The sequence below is a fragment of the Carlito syrichta genome, unplaced genomic scaffold (assembly GCF_000164805.1).
Source record: "Carlito syrichta isolate Samal-C Ts95f unplaced genomic scaffold, Tarsius_syrichta-2.0.1 Scaffold316030, whole genome shotgun sequence".
In the NCBI taxonomy this organism is placed as follows: domain Eukaryota; kingdom Metazoa; phylum Chordata; class Mammalia; order Primates; family Tarsiidae; genus Carlito; species Carlito syrichta.
In genome coordinates this window covers 45821-65329 of record NW_007260126.1, presented here as the reverse complement: position 1 = coordinate 65329, position 19509 = coordinate 45821, and the positions used below count along the sequence as shown (strand labels likewise).

Genomic DNA, 19509 nt, shown 5'->3' with positions numbered 1-19509 from the left:
ACTTTGTCAAATGCCTTTTCTGCATCTAGATCATTGTGGTTTTGATTTAAATTGTTAATTGTGTTGTATCACATTGATTGATTTGTGTATGTTGAACTTTCCTTGCAACGCAGAGACAAATCTAAATTGGTCAGGGTGTATAATTATTTCAATATGCTAAGTTGAGATTGCTACAATTATATTGAGCATTTTTGTATATATATTCATCAAGGATATTGGCCTGTGGTTTTATTTTCTTGTAGCCTCTATCTGGTTTTGGAATCAAGGTTATGCTAGGATAATAAAATGAATTTTTAACTGTTCACTCTTTTTCCATTTTTTGGAATAGCTTAAGAAGAATTGATATATTTTTCTATTTTAATGTTTGATATAATTCACCCATGAAGCCATAAGGTCTTGAGTTTTTTTATTTTTTGGTGGGGGGGAGATTTTTTTTATTACAGATTTAATCTTCTTGTCATTATTCTGATAAGGTTTGTTCTTTTGTTTGTTTGTTTTTATTTTTTGAGTTGGAGTCTCACTCTGTCGCCCGGACTGGAGTGCAGTGGCCACTCCCGGCCACCGCAGCCTCGACCTGCTGGGCTCCGGAGATCCTTCTGCCTCAGCCTTCCACGTAGCTGGAACTACAGGCGTGCACTACCACACCCGGCTAATTTTTTTATTTGTTGTAGAGATGAGGTCTCACCAAGTTGCCCAGGTGGGTCTCGAACCCGCAGGCTCAGGCAATCCACTCACCTCAGCCTCCCAAGGCGCGGGATTACAGGCTGAGTCACCAAGCCCGGCTGGCATTTTTATTTTTTTACTTCAGTTTTTGCAGATTGTTTATTATTAGGAACTTATCCATTTATTCTAGGTTACAGTTTGCTGGAGTATAATTGTTCATAATAGTCCCTTATGATCCTTTTTAAATTTTTGAAGCATTCATTATAATGTCTCCTTTTTCATTTCTGATTGTAGTAAATTTATTAATGTTTTTATTTAATAAATGTCTGATTCTTTGACATGTAAAGTTAAGTTGTTGACTTGGGAGTTTTCTTTTTTTAAGATGTAGGTATCTTTCAGTACTGCTTTTGTTGCAAGTCTTAAGTTGCTGTAGGCTCTGTTTTGTTTTTGTCTCTGGATACTTTAAAAATTTCCTTCAGAATTCCTCTTTGATCCTATGATTGCTACTAAGTATGTTGTTTAGTTTCCACAAAATTTGGTCCATTTTCTGCTGCTATAACAAAATACTAATTTAAATAAAGACTGCATAATTCATTTAAAAAATTATTTCCCTGAAGGTTGAGAAATCCAATAGCATGGTACTGGCATCTGGAGAGGGACCTCCCACAATGGCAGGCTTAAATCAGAAGAGAATGTGTGAGACTGAGGGAAGCACCAGGAGCCAAACTAACTTTATAACAAGCCATTCTCATGATAACTAACCTGCTGCCATGATAAAATAAGCTTCATGAGGAACACATTAAAACCATTGTATTCTGCCTTGGACACCCCCAAATTAATTTCTTACAATGTAAAATATATTCTATTCAGCCTAGTGGTCCCAAAAGCCTTAACTCATTTTAGCATAAATTCAAAAGTCTAATCTAAATTAGATATGGTGACTCCAGGGATGATTCAAAGGAGACAAATTTCTTCCACATTCATTCAACAAACATTTATAATAACAACAATAACACTTATAGAGTACCTACAATATGTGAGGTTCTCCTAAAAATTCTGTTTATATTTTATCTTTACATGAATAACCTTTTAGGCTGATGTTACAAACATCATCGCTTTACAGATAAGAAAACTGAGGCACACTGTAGTTGAGCAGTTGGTTTAATTTCACGCTGTCAGTATACGGTAGAACCAGAATTCTCCTGCACAGCTTATGATCTTAATTGATAGTTTATACTCTTTACTGAGTGGTAGATAGGTACTGTTTGGGGCTTCAAGGGCATACCATAACCAAGGAAGAAAAAAATTACTTTCCTCAAAGAGTTTATATTAGAGATATATACATTTAAAACTAATTTTAGGTAGTAATAAATTATATGAAGCAAATTTCAGAGAGTTATAGATAGAAAATATTGCAAAAGGTGTTTACTTTTAAAATTTTTTTCTGTGTTCTTTCAGTTGTTTCCTTTGCGACGTTAGCCGATGTCATCATGTCATCTGAAATATTGCTATTTAGACATGATAGACAAAATTAGCATGTGAAAAAACATATCCTGTTCATCAGGTGATTCCATTTTGTGGAATCATATATTTCATGTTTTCACCAACTTAAAATAAGTTAAAAACACTGTATTAAAGGGATAGAGAGCATAAACCTAAAAAAAATTAGAGATTGAGTTATAGACTTTAACTGAAAATCCACTCAAGCACTTTTTTTTTAAGGAAATAAACAAGAACCTCTAGACCAGTTATCAGCAAACTCCTGTGACAGGCCAGCTAGCAGATATTTTAGGGTCTGTAAGCCAAATGGACTCTGTCACAACTATCCTACCATTGTAGTGTGAAAACAATCATAGACAATAGGTAAGCAAATGAGTTTGACTATGTTCCAACAAAAATGTGTTTATAGACAATGAAAAGTGAATTTCTTATGGTTTTGTGTCTTACAAAATATCCTTTATTCAATGTTTTTCAGTAATTCAAAAATGTAAGTCATTTTTAACTTGCAGGTCTGTCAGAAACAGAAATGAAAAGGAGCCAAAAAAGTATGAAATAGTCTATGAAGAGTTGATAGTAAGGAGTAGTTAGAAATTAGTATGGGGAAAAGTGGTGAGTATAAAACCCTCATTCTACATAGACCATTGAATTGGATGCTAGAAATATAGTCTACTCTGGAAACAATGGTTGAGGATAAGAAAGGAAAGAGGCAAACGTACTCTGAATGAAAGCTATAATTCCCACCCAGTGGAATTTACTTTCTTGCTAAGAGGTTCTAATATCTACTAGCTTGTAACTATAGACAATTTTCTTATACTCTTTGCCTCAATTAGTTCAACCATAAAAATAACTCATATGGTTGTTGTGAGGTTTAAGTGAATCAACATGTCAAGAACTTAAAACCGTGCTTGACATAAATAATTTCTAGTAAATATTATTATTGATTTAGATAATGTCATTCCTGTCTTTTTTGACATAATATTTTCCAACTCTTTTAAAGATAATTGAATTAAAATATATCCAAAGGTGTAACTATTCTGTACACTGGGACTGACTAGGTAGCAATTTGATGGGGAGAGGAATTGATTTATCAATAAATATTCTGTAAGATATTCTTTATGCATAAAAATAAGGGAGAAAAATTCACATAAGTTCTGTTCCCTTCTCATACTGACATATTTAACATGTATACATTTAAAAATCACATAAAATAAAATTAAAATGTGTGCAGATGACTGTAACACTTGATAATTACCGTCAGAATCCAAGTAGATGGATTATTTTTTAAATAATTGTTCAGAACAATGGTTTTAGTATGCTTTTGTTATTTCTAAGCAAGAAACTAAATGGAAACATTCTTTTTGCTGCCTTATTTTATATGCAAGAATGACTAATGGATTTCTGCCTTCCACATTTTCTCAAGTACTTTTCAAGCACTTTGAAATGTTTTTTTAATATTAAGATTCTTTCCTTTACAATAATATAACTAAAAAATCATTATAAGATAGAAGTTATAATTTTGTCACTTCTTCCCTGAGTGGGGAAAAAACAAAACATGTGTATACTTACAGTGTTAGCCACGCTTGAATGAGGAGTTCAAATTTCCTGATGCTAGAAGGAGAATGTAGAAATCAATAAGTCCTTCTTCAGAGAGATTAATTTTAAAAGATTCAAATTTTGTTGATGGAATTATAGCAAGTTTGGATTCTTAAAGCAGAATGTTCATTCAAAATCATTCAAATATTCCTGACAGCAAATGGAATGCATTTGAAAGAGCAAAAGACGATTCGAATTGTGTAGGTTTACTTTTTAAACTTAATATTGTAGCCAGGCCGGGCTCGGTGGCTTAACCTGTAATCCCAGCACTTTGGGAGGCCAAGGCGAGTGAACTGCCTGAGCCCGCGGGTTCGAGACCCACCCAGGAAACTTGGCAAGACCTTGTCTCTACAATAAATCAAAAACTAGCCGGGCGTGGTAGCGCACCTGTAGATTCTGCCACTTGGAAGGCTAAGGTGGAAGGATCGCCGGAGCCTGGAGGTCGAGGCTGCGGTGGTCGGGAGCGGCCACTGCACTCCAGTCTGGGCGACAGAGTGAGACTCTAACTCAAAAAAAAAAAAAAAAAAAAATTGTAGCCAGTATTTGCTCAAAGTATGTTTATACTTCTTAGCATACATAAAGTAAATAAAATAGAAATTTTTATTCATATCTTAGCATATTTCATTTTTAAATAAACTTTTATTGGGACTTTTGAAGACAAGAACTCTTATTCATAGAGTATACTTCCTGTTTTGTACACTGGTCATGTATGGACTCATTGGATTATTTAGCTTGCTTTGACTCTCTCCTCTGCATAACATGGTCTTCTCATTTTTGCTTTTCCTTTATATTGGGGTAAGAGAGAGTTAATTACTGCAGTCAGTTGTCCTTTCTGCCTTACCCTGCAGGCCAAGCCAAATTAGTATATTTCGATACCTGAAGAAAGTGTCCATCTGTACAAAGATGTACTTTACAATAATCAATACTTTCAATAAATTCTATGTTTTATTTTTAATAGAAGTAGGAATCTGCTGTCTGCTTCAGGAGGTGAGAAGTTATTAGCAATGGCATTTTCTTGCTGATGGAGATTATATTTTCTTGATGGAATTCAAAACTTTCAATTAAACTACTCCCGTTGTCCTCAGTACTCAACACTGAATTATCTTAGTCATTTTACACTTGGTATTACACTTCTCAGTGTTGTTTACTTTAATAAATACTCTTCACCCTTTTCATTTATATATCTGCTTATGTATTTTAAATTGAAGCTTGCTTTCTTGCATTGATAAATATATGTTGTTAAGAAATTGTTTTTTTACCATTGAAAAACTGTTTAGGACTTTATTTTTTCTTTCATTCTCTGGATTAATTCTTGTACTTTACTATATTAACGTCTTCCTTGGTCTTTTTTTATTACTGTTCTTCCATCTTACACCACTCTTAGCTGCTACTCACTACAATAGCAGTCCTGTGCCTTAATGTTCATTACTTCTTCTAACCAATTTAAATTGTTTTGTATTTTCTGCAGCCTTTCTCATACCTCTAATAAAAATGCTATTATTTTATTTTATTATTACTTTAAATATTATGGAACTATTTGAGTGGTGGAAATAAATGTAAATAAACAATAATCAGATATCAAAATGTAATGACAAAAATATTGATTAGATGCACAGAGTAGAAATACGTAGAATGTTGTCATTTTTATAAGGATCACATGTCAATAACTATGTTAAAGATATAGCTATTGTTGGGAATGATATTGTTAAAGTTTTTGTTCTAAGGTAGATTGGATGTCATAAGCATCTCCTGCAAAAATAAAAAAAATTCTACTTAAGCATGCAATTAAATTTTTCCATTTTTTGTTTTAGGGATGTTTTGCAAAAATATTTAATAATATTTTTTAAAGATTTGTTTTTCATAATTAGAAATGAACTAAGCTTGAATTCCATGGTTAAAGTAGCCTTGTTTATTTAGATATAAGCAAAATCAGTTCAGATGTAATATTTGGAAATAGCCAGTTGATGCACTTTTTATATTTTTCATCAAAAAGTCTCACCAGAAATTTACTAGTGATATGCATGTAAATTTTAACATTTAGGTAATCCATCTATGTAAAAATTAGGAAGAGTGTTTAGTCAAAATTGGGGTGGGGAGTTTTAAAATATATGAACATAGAGTATTCTCTTCATTCAATAAATATTTCTTTACTGAGTGAAAGTTGTATACATGGTAAAAATTCTAAGCAATCACAAAGTGAAATTGTTCTTATCTCAAAGATATTTGGTCATTTATTAGGATAAATGAATTTACTCATTCAATTACTAACTAAATAATTATCTTTTATCTAAGTCAAGACAAATTCTCACAATGCAAATCTCTGATCGTCATCTCAAAGCAATTTGATTATTCACTGGAACAGTTCAGTTTCATAGCTTTCACAATCTCTCCATGCTTAATGAGAAACATTTAAAGTGAATGTTACATGCAGGTTGATTAAACCACACAGGCTACTGGAAGTTGCTCTGTACTCTTTTTTAATATGCTTCAGCAATGCTTATAAATCTTATCTCCAAAGATATACCAAGGAAGTGAAATAGTTACAGACTTGGGGTCCTTACTTCTGTTTTAAATTTAACACACTAAATCTTTATGGTTTTCTCATCTGTATATAATACCACAAATTTTAACTATTGTGGTAAGTGCAAATTATAAATCATTACTGTTCTACTAGTTGTTTTGTTGTTATTATTTTGTGTGTGTGTGTGTTGCAACCTCTGTGTAATCTAAGCATGGAATTCAGCTAAAATTAGAATAAGCATCCACGTAGATGCAAATTATGTGTTGCTGTAGTGAGACTTCTGTAAGTCTCGCTTTTGGAATTTTTAATTGATTTTGGGTTAAAAATAGATGAAAAGGATCTTTGTTAATTAGATGTGGGCGCTGTCTGAAAGTTGTTAAATAGGTGAAGGCAAATATTAATTTAAAAACATGAGAATGTAGATCCCTGTAGAATTAGCCTAAAGGGGTTTATGTGGATGCCATTTACTTTAAAAAGTAGTTAAATTTTTTTCAGGATAAGTATAAATGGCTATACTACATAAGGGTTATAAATAAAATAATGTAAACAGCATGATTTTTATTACTGGCAGTGATTGAACACTTCTTCTGTTTGTTAAGACATCTTCTAAATTGTTTGCCAAGGCAGGACAGGTAAATTCCCCTGTGCTGTCATCAGACCACAGACTTATGTGTCCTGACCTAGATAAATGCTTGGATTGTATATGCAGTGAATCATTCTGCTGATTACCAAAAGGCATGATAGAATACAAATGATAAGTTCTGAGGAAATCAGACCTGAATTGGAAATCTGTCTCTGTCATATCTTTTTCTGTACAACTTCAAGTATAATACTTATTCTCTCTATACCAGTTTCCTCTTTTAAAATACAAGTAATAGGCTGGGCTTGGAGGCTCAGCCTGTTATCCCAGCACTTTGGGAGGTCGAGGTGAGTGGATTGCCTGAGCCCGCGAGTTCGAGACCCACCCGGGCAATTTGGCGAGACCTCGTTTCTACAATAAATCAAAAACTAGCTGGTCGGATAGCGCCCCTGAAGTTCCAGCTACTTGGAAGGCTGAGGTGGAAAGATCTCCGGAGCCCAGCAGGTCGAGGCTGTGGTGGCCGGGAGCATGCCACTGCACCCCAGTCTGGGTGACAGAGTGAGACTCCAATTCAAAAAAAAAAAAAATTAAATAATAAATAAAAGTAATAATATTCCATTTTTATGGTTACTGGAAAGATTAAATGAGATCATGCAATGATATTGTTTTATAACATATGGGGCATATAATAAATGTTGAACACATATCAGCTATTATTATTGCTAGTTAGTATTCTTAATTAGGAATGTAATTTCTAAACTCTCATTTTTTTGTCTTCCTTTCCTATCTAACTTTATGGAAATGTCCTGTATGTTAATATTTTCAGAAAGATAAAAAATGGAAAATTGGCCGGGCTCGGTGGCTCAGCCTATAATCCCAGCACTTTGGGAGGCCAAGGCGAGTGGATTGCTTGAGCCCAGGGATTCGAGACCAATCCAGGCAACTTGGTGAGACCTCATCTCTACAACAAATAAAAAATTAGCCAGGCGTGGTAGTGCGCACCTGTAGTTCCGGCTACTTGGAAGGTTGAGATGGAAGAATCCCTGGAGCCCAGCAGGTTGACACTGGGGTGACCGTGAGTGTGCCACTGTACTCCATCCTGGGTGACAGAGTGAGACTCCACCTCAAAAAACAAAAAAAAGAAAAGAAAGGAAAATCAAGTAAAAGTTAAAATTATTTACATTGCTTTTCATTTCATTTTCCACTTTAAGAATACCATTGGCAGAAGTTTTTAGATACTCTTAGAATTCTATTTTTTAACCTAATACCAACCCAGTCTAAATTCAAAGCATAAACACAGCTTATGCAATTCATGTGAATCATTTTACCTGCACTGCAATATACTAGTAAATATTTCTTTAATATTTTATTTTAGAGCTGTGGGATACATGTGAGAATTTACTACATAAGTATATTGTGTGTAGGTGAGGTTCGGGCTTCCAGCAGGCCCTCTCTCCCTGTGATAGTAAAGCGGGTACCCAGTGGGTGTGGGTGTGTGCTCCTCAACACTCCTCCCTTCCTCCTTTCATTAATAACATCCAGTGTCTGTTGTTTCCATCTGTGTGCTCATATGACCAGTGATCAGGACTTATGAGTAAGAAAAGGCGGTATTCAGTATTCAGTTTTTTGTTTCTGTGATTGTTCACTTAGTATGATGTTCTCCAAGTATTTTTAATGATACATTTCAAGGCACAATGAAATTGCTTATTGCATCATATTTATGTCATATCTCTTGGTGACTTTCATTAAACTGATTTCCCATGATCCTGCCGCTAGCCTCCTTTATAGTTACCCATGCCTTCTGCTTTATCTGCCTCCTCTTTCTAGGGCGGTGACTATCCTACTAGGCTGTTGCAGTATTTCCTAGTCTTTTCTTTCTTTATGTTTTTGATGAGTTCTTCCAGAGCATATAATATGACAATTTGGAAAGTCTTCAAGTTTATATAGTTTCTTATGTGGATAATTAATTTTCTTCTCCATGTATAATACCTGTGTACTTTTCCATCCAAATTTTCTAACTCCTCTAAGGGTTTTTCTACTCATATAGTCAGTCTATTGTCATTTGACATTCCACAAATATTACTAGAGTACCTTCTGTGTGTCAGTCAGTGTCCTAAGAACTGGAAGTAAATAATGCATCAGATATAGTTCCTGGTCTCAAGGCACTTGGTGTCAAATAAGTAGTCAGAAAACTAGCAGCCAATTGTGATAGACTAATAACTTGTGTTCTATGAGTTATTGGATAATGGTAAAGAAGTATATAACTTAACTTTCTAAGAGGCTATGGTCCCAGCATTCATCCCAAAGATCTACAAGAGGACTAAGTAAATAAGAGGTAGATAAAAAGGAGAAAAGGCAACTCAGGTTAGTATAAAAACTCACTCCCAAGATGACAACTTTTTTTTTGTACATATGATACAAACCCTTTAGTAAGCTAGATCACACAACACAAATAGAAAGACAAAATCGATGAGGCATGTAAAGGTCAGTTAATTATTGCCATTGTCATTACAAAATGGTGTTTACTGTACATCATATTTTACTCAGTATCTTATATGTCAAGTAGACCACAACTAGGTGTTATTATCCTCCCATTTGATAGAAGAAGAACATATACTTGGGGTTAAATAGCTTGTCCAAGTTCATATAACCAGCTATAACTACAAGCCACGACTCATCCTTGTTCTTTCAAGCATATTTAAGGAATGCTATGCTTCCAGTAATTACGTTCTAAATAAACTACTTGTACCCAATTCCTAGTCTCAGTGTCTGCTTTCAGAAAATCTCAAACTTTGTAATCAATATTAAAAATAATATAGATTGAGAGTTGATGAAAAGAAGCAAATTTATATAATGTGCCTAGCACCGTTTCTGGTACACTGTAAGAACTCAATAAATGATTGTTATTTTGTTGTTGTAGTCGTACTGTTTCCCTATTTTTTGCCTGCTTTACTAGAAAGTAATCTCCCTGAGAGATGGAAACTGTCTGCATTTTTCCCAGCAGTGTCTGACACTTAGTACAGTAATCAATGACTATTTGTTGAATAAATGAATTAATATCCTTAAAACCCTTATAAAATCCTAAAGTTTAAGAATATAAAGATATTAAGTAGTCTTTATTATTTTTTTCCAAATCAATTTTTTCTCCATGAGCATATTTTCTTAAGTTTCTGGACATTAACTTGCACTGATTTTTTTTTAGCTATCTTCTAGGGAAGACATTTTACATCATGTAAGAGACTCACTGGAATATTTCCATAAATATCAAGCATGTATTTTTAATAATGATTCACATTTTCTGCATCCTCTACCTGGAGAGTTCTTCTCCCAAGTATCCACATTACTTGTTCTTTTTTGTCTTCAGATCTGTATTCAAAAATCACCTAATTTGTAATTAAATTACACCTCACAGCCCTCCCCCCACCCACTTGCATTAATTTTGTTTGCAATTATCACCATTTAAACATGTGCTATCTTCATTTTTGTTTATAATTTCTTTCCCTGAATGAGAATGCAGTTTCAGTAAGGGCAATGATTTCTGCTTTTTTCTCCCATTATATTTCTATGCCTGGTAAGTCTTCAGTGTTCAAAAAATATTTGTGAAATGAGTGAATCTCTCCAGGATGTAAAGGTAAAACAGTGGTTCAAAGGGGAGGAGCTAAGAGTAGATCTATTGTAAGAAATGATATTTCAGATATAGTTCAGTAAAAAACAAAAATAAGGTTTAGGAAATTTTGCAGACTGGAAGACTGGCCACCAAGACCACCAGTAGTTCACTGTATGGGGTCAGAGTTTGTCAGAAACTGATACGAGTCAGAATAACCCAATGGAGGTAAAGGTAGAAACAAAACTAAGAGACTGACTTGGAAAGATAATCGGATTGGGAGTGCCTAGAAGCAGTGAATCAGGCTGTCAGAAGCTTGATGAGTAATCAGGAGACACAAATAAGGATCAAGACAAAGCAATAAGCCAGAAAGAAAAAAGCACACAGACATCTTAGGTCTAGTTAAAGGACTTTATCTTTGCTAGTCCCATCATTCCTTCATCTTTTTCCAGACACTTTTTGCCACAGGAACACAAAGTATTAGAAACACAAAATGCATGTGATTTTCTACATAGAGTCCAGCTCCAACACAAGGGTTAGGGCCTGAGGCAAGAGAATCAGACGCAGCGAAGGAAGAAGACATAAGTCAACTTCCTAGGTCGAGTTCGGGACTCTTCCAAAGTTTATTCAATTTTCACATGCTTATATAAGGCATTTTTAACCCTCAATCCCCTCACACATATGCCCACAAATGCTTACATTACATTTTTCTCCATAATCAAACGCTTTACAATGATTTATTTGTTCCTCCCTATTCTTTTTTTGTTTCCATTATGTTAAAACCAATAGACAGGAACAACACAACTTTTGCTAAAAATAATTAACTGTAACCTTTCAACCCTTACCCCTTTTATACCATATTTCTAACAATTCTTACACGTAACTCAGCAGCAATATATTGGTGTTTACACCTACAACTAATTTTATTGTTTCTTATAACTAATTTTATTATTTCTTAATTATTTCCTATAAACTTTCCTATTATGTATCTATCTTTATTCTTATTTTACTTATATGAATCATAATCTAATAATGCTTAACAACATTTATATGAATTATACTTGACTACTCATATCCTATATTTGTTTTCTATTTAATTATTTTTTATCTAATTATCTTTAATCATTATTCTATTTTTATCTACTTAACTATTCTCTCCTATATTATTATACTTATACCACTAAATCGTTTTACCCTTACAAACCTATATCTACTATGTCTATACTTTCTTAAATTATGTTTAAAAGCAGCTGCCCTCAGGATTGACTTGTCTCAAGTCTCACAAACTTCCTCCTCCATCTTACCCATCTAAGGTGTTATTTTAGTATAGGGTCTGTTAACCATTAAAAATAAAGAATGGGAAAGTTCTTTTATTTTCTTTATACACAATGGTTTTGCTTTTTATGGAGAAGAAGGTAACTAAACATTCTCTAGCGTCTCTAATGGCTGTGCTTTTGCTGTGTTGCTTATTCATGTCTCAAACTTCAGTTTCCCCAACACATCATCCTCGCTGATCAGTTAATGCTTCATCAGAAAGGGGTACTTTCTGTCTTACGCACACACTCCCAAAGATCAAAGGGGCCCATCAATGGGATCCATGGGGCTTTGCCTCCAGCATGGCTGCTTTAGCTGGGGCCTTGCTCCCAGCCAGCGTTTTTCCCATTTTCAGGTAACCCTTACTTTGCCTTCTGTTAGGAGTTGCGGCTCCCAACATCTACACACCTAAAAAAGTCTTCTCCCATTGTCTCTCTGGTAAATTATTTGTCATTCTCCAAAATCCCCACCTAGATATTACATGCTCTGTGTGTCATCCATGTTTCCTGCTGCATTTGCAAGGACACGTTTAGCTGCAACAGAAAACCAACTGAAACATGTTTAGGCCCAAAAATGAAATTTTGAGATGATACTACAAAATGCAAAGGGCAAAAATAATTTAAATATGGCTAGAATCAAAACCAGAAGGAATTCATGAGTGCTTCATCTCTGTCACATGCTTTCTCCATAAGTAGGAACTAGTGGCAAACAGCATCTTTGTCACATTCTACTGGCTTACAGTCCATAGCTGAAAGAGAGAAACATTCTTCATAGCTCCATTAGAAACTTGTCAAGAAATACTCTGATTGTCCTGTATTGGATAATGTGTCCATTCAGTTGCCATGAACCCTTGATTGACCATCTATCTGGGATTAGAATAAGAAATGTCATCAATTAAAATGTAAGATGTTGCTACCAAAATAAATGTGAAGGGATCTGGGCACCTAAAAAATAAATGTCAACTGACAATTGATGGTTGATTAGTTAAAATGGTTGTGAAAAGTTTCTTGACGAGAGATGCATGGGCTTTCAGTGCAAACCCCTGAAAATGGATGCAAAACCTTGCCTGTATGTGATTCTGTCCAGGGAAAGGTCCAACCTTAATGATATACAAAGGATTCCAGCATGGGAGGATACCAGTACTTGCCCAACTCACAATTAACTTTCTCTGATTTATTTTATTTATTTTATTTTTTCTTTTTTTTTTTGAGTTAGAGTCTCACTCTGTCACCCAAACTGGAGTGCAGTGGCCGCTCCCGGCTGCTGCAGCCTCGACCTGCTAGGCTTCGGCGATCCTTCTGCCTCAGCTTTCCAAGTAGCTGGAACTACAGGCACGCGCTACCACGCCTGGCTCATTTTTTTATTTATTGTAGAGATGAGGGCTCACCAAGTTGCCCAGGCGGGTCTCGAACCCATGGATTCAGGCAATTCACTCACCTCAGCCTCTCAAGGCACGGGATTACAGGTTGAGCCCAGCTCAACTTTCTCTGATTTAATTAAGCTCAAATGCAAAGCCAGGTGAGGCAAGGTTACAGAGTAGAGAGTGTAAGGGTATGAGTCAACTTTTATTTGGTTCCTATTTAATTCTTGTCTTTGTTTGTGCTCCTATGATACCTGAGACTGGGGAATTTATAAGCAACAGAACTTTATTTTTCAAAGTTCTGGAGAAAGGGAAATCCAAGATCAAGTCACCAGCAGACTCAGTGTCTGGTGAGAGCTGCTTTCTACTTTCAAGAAAACACCCTGAACACTGTCCTCACATGGCAGAAGGGGGAAGTACAGAAGGGTCTCGCTAGTTCCCTTAAGGTCTCTTATCCCATTCACAGGGCAGAGGCTTCATGGTTTCATCACTCCCTCAATATTCCACCTCTCAATGTTATCACATTGGATCTTAGGTTGTTTTAATATATAAAATTTGGGGGGACGCATATATTCAAACCATAGCAGCTCTCCTCATTAATCTATCTTTGTCTCAGTTCAATAATTTGTTCAATGTGAATCATATCTCTTTCACAGATAAAAATAGTTTAGCACAGTGCTTGTACATAATGGGTTTAGTACAGTTATGTAAGAACTGGGTTAAGCAACAGGGCTTGTACATAAGTGGTTCCTCCCACTCACCATGTCATCATATTTGAAGTAGTGTCTTAGTCCATTTTGTGTTGCTGTAACAGAATATCACAAAATGGGTGATTTTTAAAGAAAAAAAAGGCACGGTGGCACACACCTCTAATTTCAACACTTTAGGAGGCCAAGGCAGGGGGATCACTTGAGGCCAGGAGTTGGATCAGCCTGGTTCCCAATAGCAAGACCTTGTCTCTACCAAAAAAAAAAGTAAGGTGTAAAAAATATATATATTTCTGATAGTTTTGGGGACTGGAAAGTTCAAGAGCATGATGCTTGCTCCTGGCATGGACCTTGGTGCCGCTGCCTTATTTTGGAGCAGAAAGGTAGAAGGGAACAAGAGCATGTGAGATAGAGGGAGGATGAGGGGACAAACTTGCTTCTTTTATCAGGAACACAGTCCCACTCCAGTGATAACCAACACCTTCCTACCATAACAGCACTAATTTATTCATGAGGGCAAAGCCCTCATGCCCTGATCAGCCCTTAAAGATCCCATCCCTTAGGTATATCACAATGGCAATTAAATTTCAACATGAGTTTTGAAAGAGACATTTAAACCATAGCACTTAGGCTGTGTTGTTTAGCAGTAAGGAATCCAGACCTACTTCAGTGTTCTTCTGGACAGGTTGCGGGACCTTCCTTCTGACAGCATTCTCTGTCAGTGAAAGCCTAGAGAATGTTTTGACACCATCAGTTGCTTTTCATTCCACTTGCTGTCCCAAGCTGGTTCTCCAGTCATATTGTGTGGTCAACTTGCAAACTAGCTGGGAGAATTTTCTAAAGTGGTTTGTGTTACCATAGACTCTAGTGGTTTCTAGGTGACCTTGTCATTCTTTCGAATACATTGAAGAAAGGGTTCAACCCCAAAGGTAAATTGTTAAAAGAGAACCATTCATTTTCCCCATTGTGAAGCAAAGAATCAGTTTATTAACACCTACACTTAAACCAAGTACTAAGGCTATGCTTTCATAACTACCCAGGATAATCTGTTATTAGGGGAAAATAGCATATTAGAGTTGTGGAGAATGTAAAGTACTGTACATACATTCTTAAGTTTCAAAGCCTAATATTTTGGACTTGATTTATTTTAAAAATAAAACAGAGTTTGCATGTTAGTGGTTGAAAATTTTATCTTTCTTTGAAATAATCATCATGTATACACTTTGTGACAAACTTGAAGTTTTTAATTTTATAAAACATACTAGCACAACATATTTGTGCATAGTGTTTTCTGAATGAACTTTATTTTTTAATTTTTTCTTAAAATGGTATTAATTCATCTTTTTATCAATTAATTCAGTAAACTTTTATAGACAGCCTGGATATATTTGAAATTTCTCTGATTTACTAAACAAATGAAAATTAATCTGTAAGGTGAAAGTTAAATTTTAAAAAAATATATTTTATAGTTTCCCTTCATTTCCAAGTAGATTAATTATAGAAGAAAATGCATAGAGTTTTTTAATGTCTTGGTAACTTTGCATATCTGTTAAGCCATGGAAGTTGTCTTAGTGATATGTTTGCATACAATACTTGAATTTTTAAAAATTCATTATATATTTGTAATAAAATCTCATTGTGTATAAATTGTAATATCATATTTTATACAAAAGCATGTTAAGAATGTAATTTTAAAATGATACAAGAACTATTTCATTCTTCTTGTCAGTCTTTTGATGTAATCCTTTTCTATGTTAACTGATATAAAAAGAATGCTTCTGAAATTTCTCATGCATTCAAAGTCTGTATCTTTTGCTATTTCTGAATTAATTAGGTTTACATTCTTTGTTTTTCTATATTTATTCATTACTTAACACATTTTTATTGAATACCCTGCATGTAATAATTTAATGTGCTGCTTCATATGAAAATATTGTTTTCAATAAAGCATTCCTTTGACAATTATTTTCTCAGGAGATATTATTAAAATTTCTGCTAGCAAAAAAAAAACAAGCAAAGGGGGCATGTAGAGAAATAAGACATTACATTTTAATGAATGCTACACACAGGAATATATTGTTAAAAGTGTTTGATGACAAAGTGCATTCTCTATGAGGAGTGTTATTTCAGCTGAGTTTTGAAAGTTGGCATTGTGTCAGCTGTGGTAGCTGGGGAAGAATGTTTCAGGCAGGAAGATCATCAAATTCCTCAGTTCTGGGTAAGAAAGAGCCAGGTATTCCTGAGGGATGGAAAAAAGGCCAGTGTGACCGAAGCAAAGGGGTTGGTTAAGTTTAGGCCATTATAGACTTTGTTAAAAAGTTTATGTTTAAGCTAAATAAATTGGAAAAGCATTTAAGTTTTTTAGAAAGCCAAAGAGCGATACAATATAATTTAAGTTTAAAAGTTGAATCTGGCTGTTTTGGAGATGATAGCTGGTAGATTGGCAAGAGTGGGAGTGAGGGAACCAGTTATTTAGTGACTGTAGTTCTAAGAGAAAGAGAACATTTACATAGTTCTTCATCATGTGGTGATCTGCTCTTACTGAAGTATATGCCATATGCTCAAATACCAGAGATCATGCAAGAACCAGTGATCTCATGAACACATTGTGGCAGATCTGGCATTGAAATAGTGGCAGGCAGCAGAAAACACCCATCCTCTTGATGTCTTTTTAAAAATTATTATTATTTGGTGATTATTGGTCTGTGTGACACATTGGTTTCATGATTTTAACATACAAATTTTATTTGATCAAATCTTATTGTATGTTAATTACTGTGCACATTGATTTTTCTCAGAAAAATACTAACATCCGAATTTATAGTATAACAGAATATATCATAAAAATATAAGTTACAGCATCAATATAATATATAGTATTTTCAAAATTATATATATAAATACTAAATATATCTTAAAATACCATATTTTAAAAGACTAGAATACTATTTTCCACTTTATGTTACTAGAATCACTTATCCTACAACTACCTGAGAACTTGTTTCTTATTGAAATAATCATGTCTGTTAAACTGAGCAGAATATTTACAAGAATTAATTGCTTTCTGAATTTATTTTTGCAAATCAGCTACATTTGAACTAAGCATGCTAAAACAAAGGACATTAAAATTATGTCAATAAGACAAATTTAAGACTAAGTGTTAATGACAGCATTATAGAATTATTTAAGTTCAATTTATATATGTGCTTGTTTTAAAATTGCAGATGCACTTTCACTTTAGGCTAAATGACTGCACTCATAATTAGACTAGATACATTTTTCAGCTAGAAAATATTTTCTTAGGTAAATTTCATAGTGCTATAAAATCTTCTTAAAAGTGATGTTATGAATTTTTATAAATATTCAAAATGCTAACCTACATTTTTAAAACTTTTTGAAACAATATTTGAGTAAATGTAATGTTAACTTTCTGCTCACTTGCTAGTATCCTTTAGATCTTAACCATATGCAAAACAATTCTATTTTTTTTAACTTTGTGCTGTATTTAGACTTTAAAGACATAGTGCTTTTATTTTGCAGATTGTTGCCTTGCGTGAGCAAAATGTTCATATACAAAGAAAAATGGCATCAAGTGAGGGATCCACAGAGTCAGAACATCTTGAAGGGATGGAACCGGGCCAGAAAGTCCATGAGAAGGTATGACGCACATGGAAATGTTTACTTGCTATATATCATTTGACAGGAAAATGAAATGTAGAAAACATATGATGAACATTCTTTAACATATGCTAATTTGTTGGTCAAAGGCTTCATGATGGCTTCCCTTCTCATTTATTGCTCTTAATTTGATTAATATGATTCTCTTAAAAAGAATGCAAATGTATGTGTCATGCATATTTAGGCATATATACATATAGTTTAATTACTTAATCTTAGTTAATTCTCTTAAAATGATTTAATTATCTGTAATTGAATTTACATATGATATATAATGTATAAAACTGAAGTATATATAAAGTATATGTATACATACTTATGATATATGGTATCTATATAAAGTATATCTAGCCAGGTCTATTTTAAGTACAAAAACAATACTCTAGAATTATAAGTGATATTATATGTAACTGGTGGCAAATTTGATGTTTATCACTGCAAACATTTTTGGTACTCTTATTTGGCTTAGTATTTATCTTGTTGTGTTCAGGAAGGCCCAGCAGTACTCCTGTTAATGAGAGATTACATAAAAGATCTGAAGTCATGTGACTTTTACCATTTTTTTTTAGAGGCAATGATTCCCCTCTTGTGTGGGGGTTAGGCCCAGACAAAACAAACCAGCAGTCTAGCCACTAGTAAAAGACTTTTTCTGTGCTGAACCACTTCTTTCTAGAACAAGAGGAAGAAGGCGAGCTACTGGTAGGCTCAGAAGCAGACGAAAATTCTATAGGCATTTGCACATCCTGTACTCGAAGCTCAGGAGAATCTCCTGAGCATTTACTTGTAATGAGTTACACCTGAGTTATACTGCTGGATTGTTAACCACCTTAGCCACCAAGATCACGTGAATCAAGTTGCTCAATTGGTGTAACTGAGAATGTCAAAAGTTTCTGAAACCTAGGGATTAAGAAGCAAGTGACTGGATAATAAGACAAATGGCACTAGAATTCTTACTAGAAAATAAATTGAGCACTTCCTGACTTATGCAGTTTAAACAAATAGAGAGGGTTCTTATGTTTCTTTTTTAAGTAAAAAAGCAAAGGAAACCAAGAAAAGCAGACAAATTTCCAGAGACAGACTTCAATTCTGGTGGCTGAGAAATGAACAGGTCTTTATTTAAAATCGATATTTCAGCCCATATTCATGTATTTTACAAAAATCCTAACTATTAGCCTAAACTAAGATTTGGCAGTTAGGGTTCATAAACTATATCTGAGATTAGAATAGAATTATTTCTTTTTCCATCAGCTAAATAAACTGATATTCCTTCAGTAATATAGTACCAAGCTATTAAACAATGCATTTGGACTGAGAACTTAGTTTAGAAAACAAACATGTAATTTGTTATTGAGGTTTCATTTTAATTATGCTATTAGTAGTAGACTGCTATGTCTGACCTCAGGAAATTATGAAACACTGGGTTGGCTATAAAAAAAATGAGCATTATGATCAGCTAGACTTTTTCATAGACGTCTACAAATTATTGGTTCCATAATAATGCTGTATTTATGCTAATCCAGTTTAGAATGAAGAAATATGCCTTTTTCAGACAAAAAAATCTTGAGGTCTTTTTCATTCTTGACTTAAACACTTACTTTTCTTTAAGCCAATTAATTAGAGTTCTTGCATATATTTTGGTAGTGTTATATCACATAAAAATACAGACATACAAACACACAGAGAGAAGCAGATCTTATAGCTTTATAAGAGTCTTCATTTAGCCAGGCTCGGTGGCTCAGCCTGTAATCCCGCGCCTTTGGGAGGCTGAGGTGAGTGGATTGCCTGAGCCCGCGGGTTCGAGACCCGCCTGGGCAGCGAGATCTCATCTCTACAATAAATCAAAAAATCAGCCGGGTGTGGTAGCGCATGCCTGTAATTCCGGCTACTTGGAAGGTTGAGGCGGAAGGATCGCCGGAGCCCGGCAGGTCGAGGCTACGGTGGCCGGAAGCGGCCACTGCACTCCAGTCTGGGTGACAGAGTGAGACTTCC

The 19509-nt window shown here is 34.5% G+C and overlaps 1 protein-coding gene across 1 annotated transcript in view; it reads left to right on the top strand.

The window, feature by feature from the left end:
- The window catches only part of LOC103276307 (liprin-alpha-2-like), a gene marked incomplete at its 3' end in the record, with an annotated part of 232173 nt that overhangs the window by 168742 nt on the left and 43922 nt on the right, over window positions 1-19509 (top strand). Inside the window, exon 5 of the mRNA XM_008073712.1 lies at window positions 17383-17499. Coding sequence (XP_008071903.1) covers window positions 17383-17499 — 117 coding nt within the window. The remainder of the gene's footprint in view (window positions 1-17382; window positions 17500-19509) is intronic.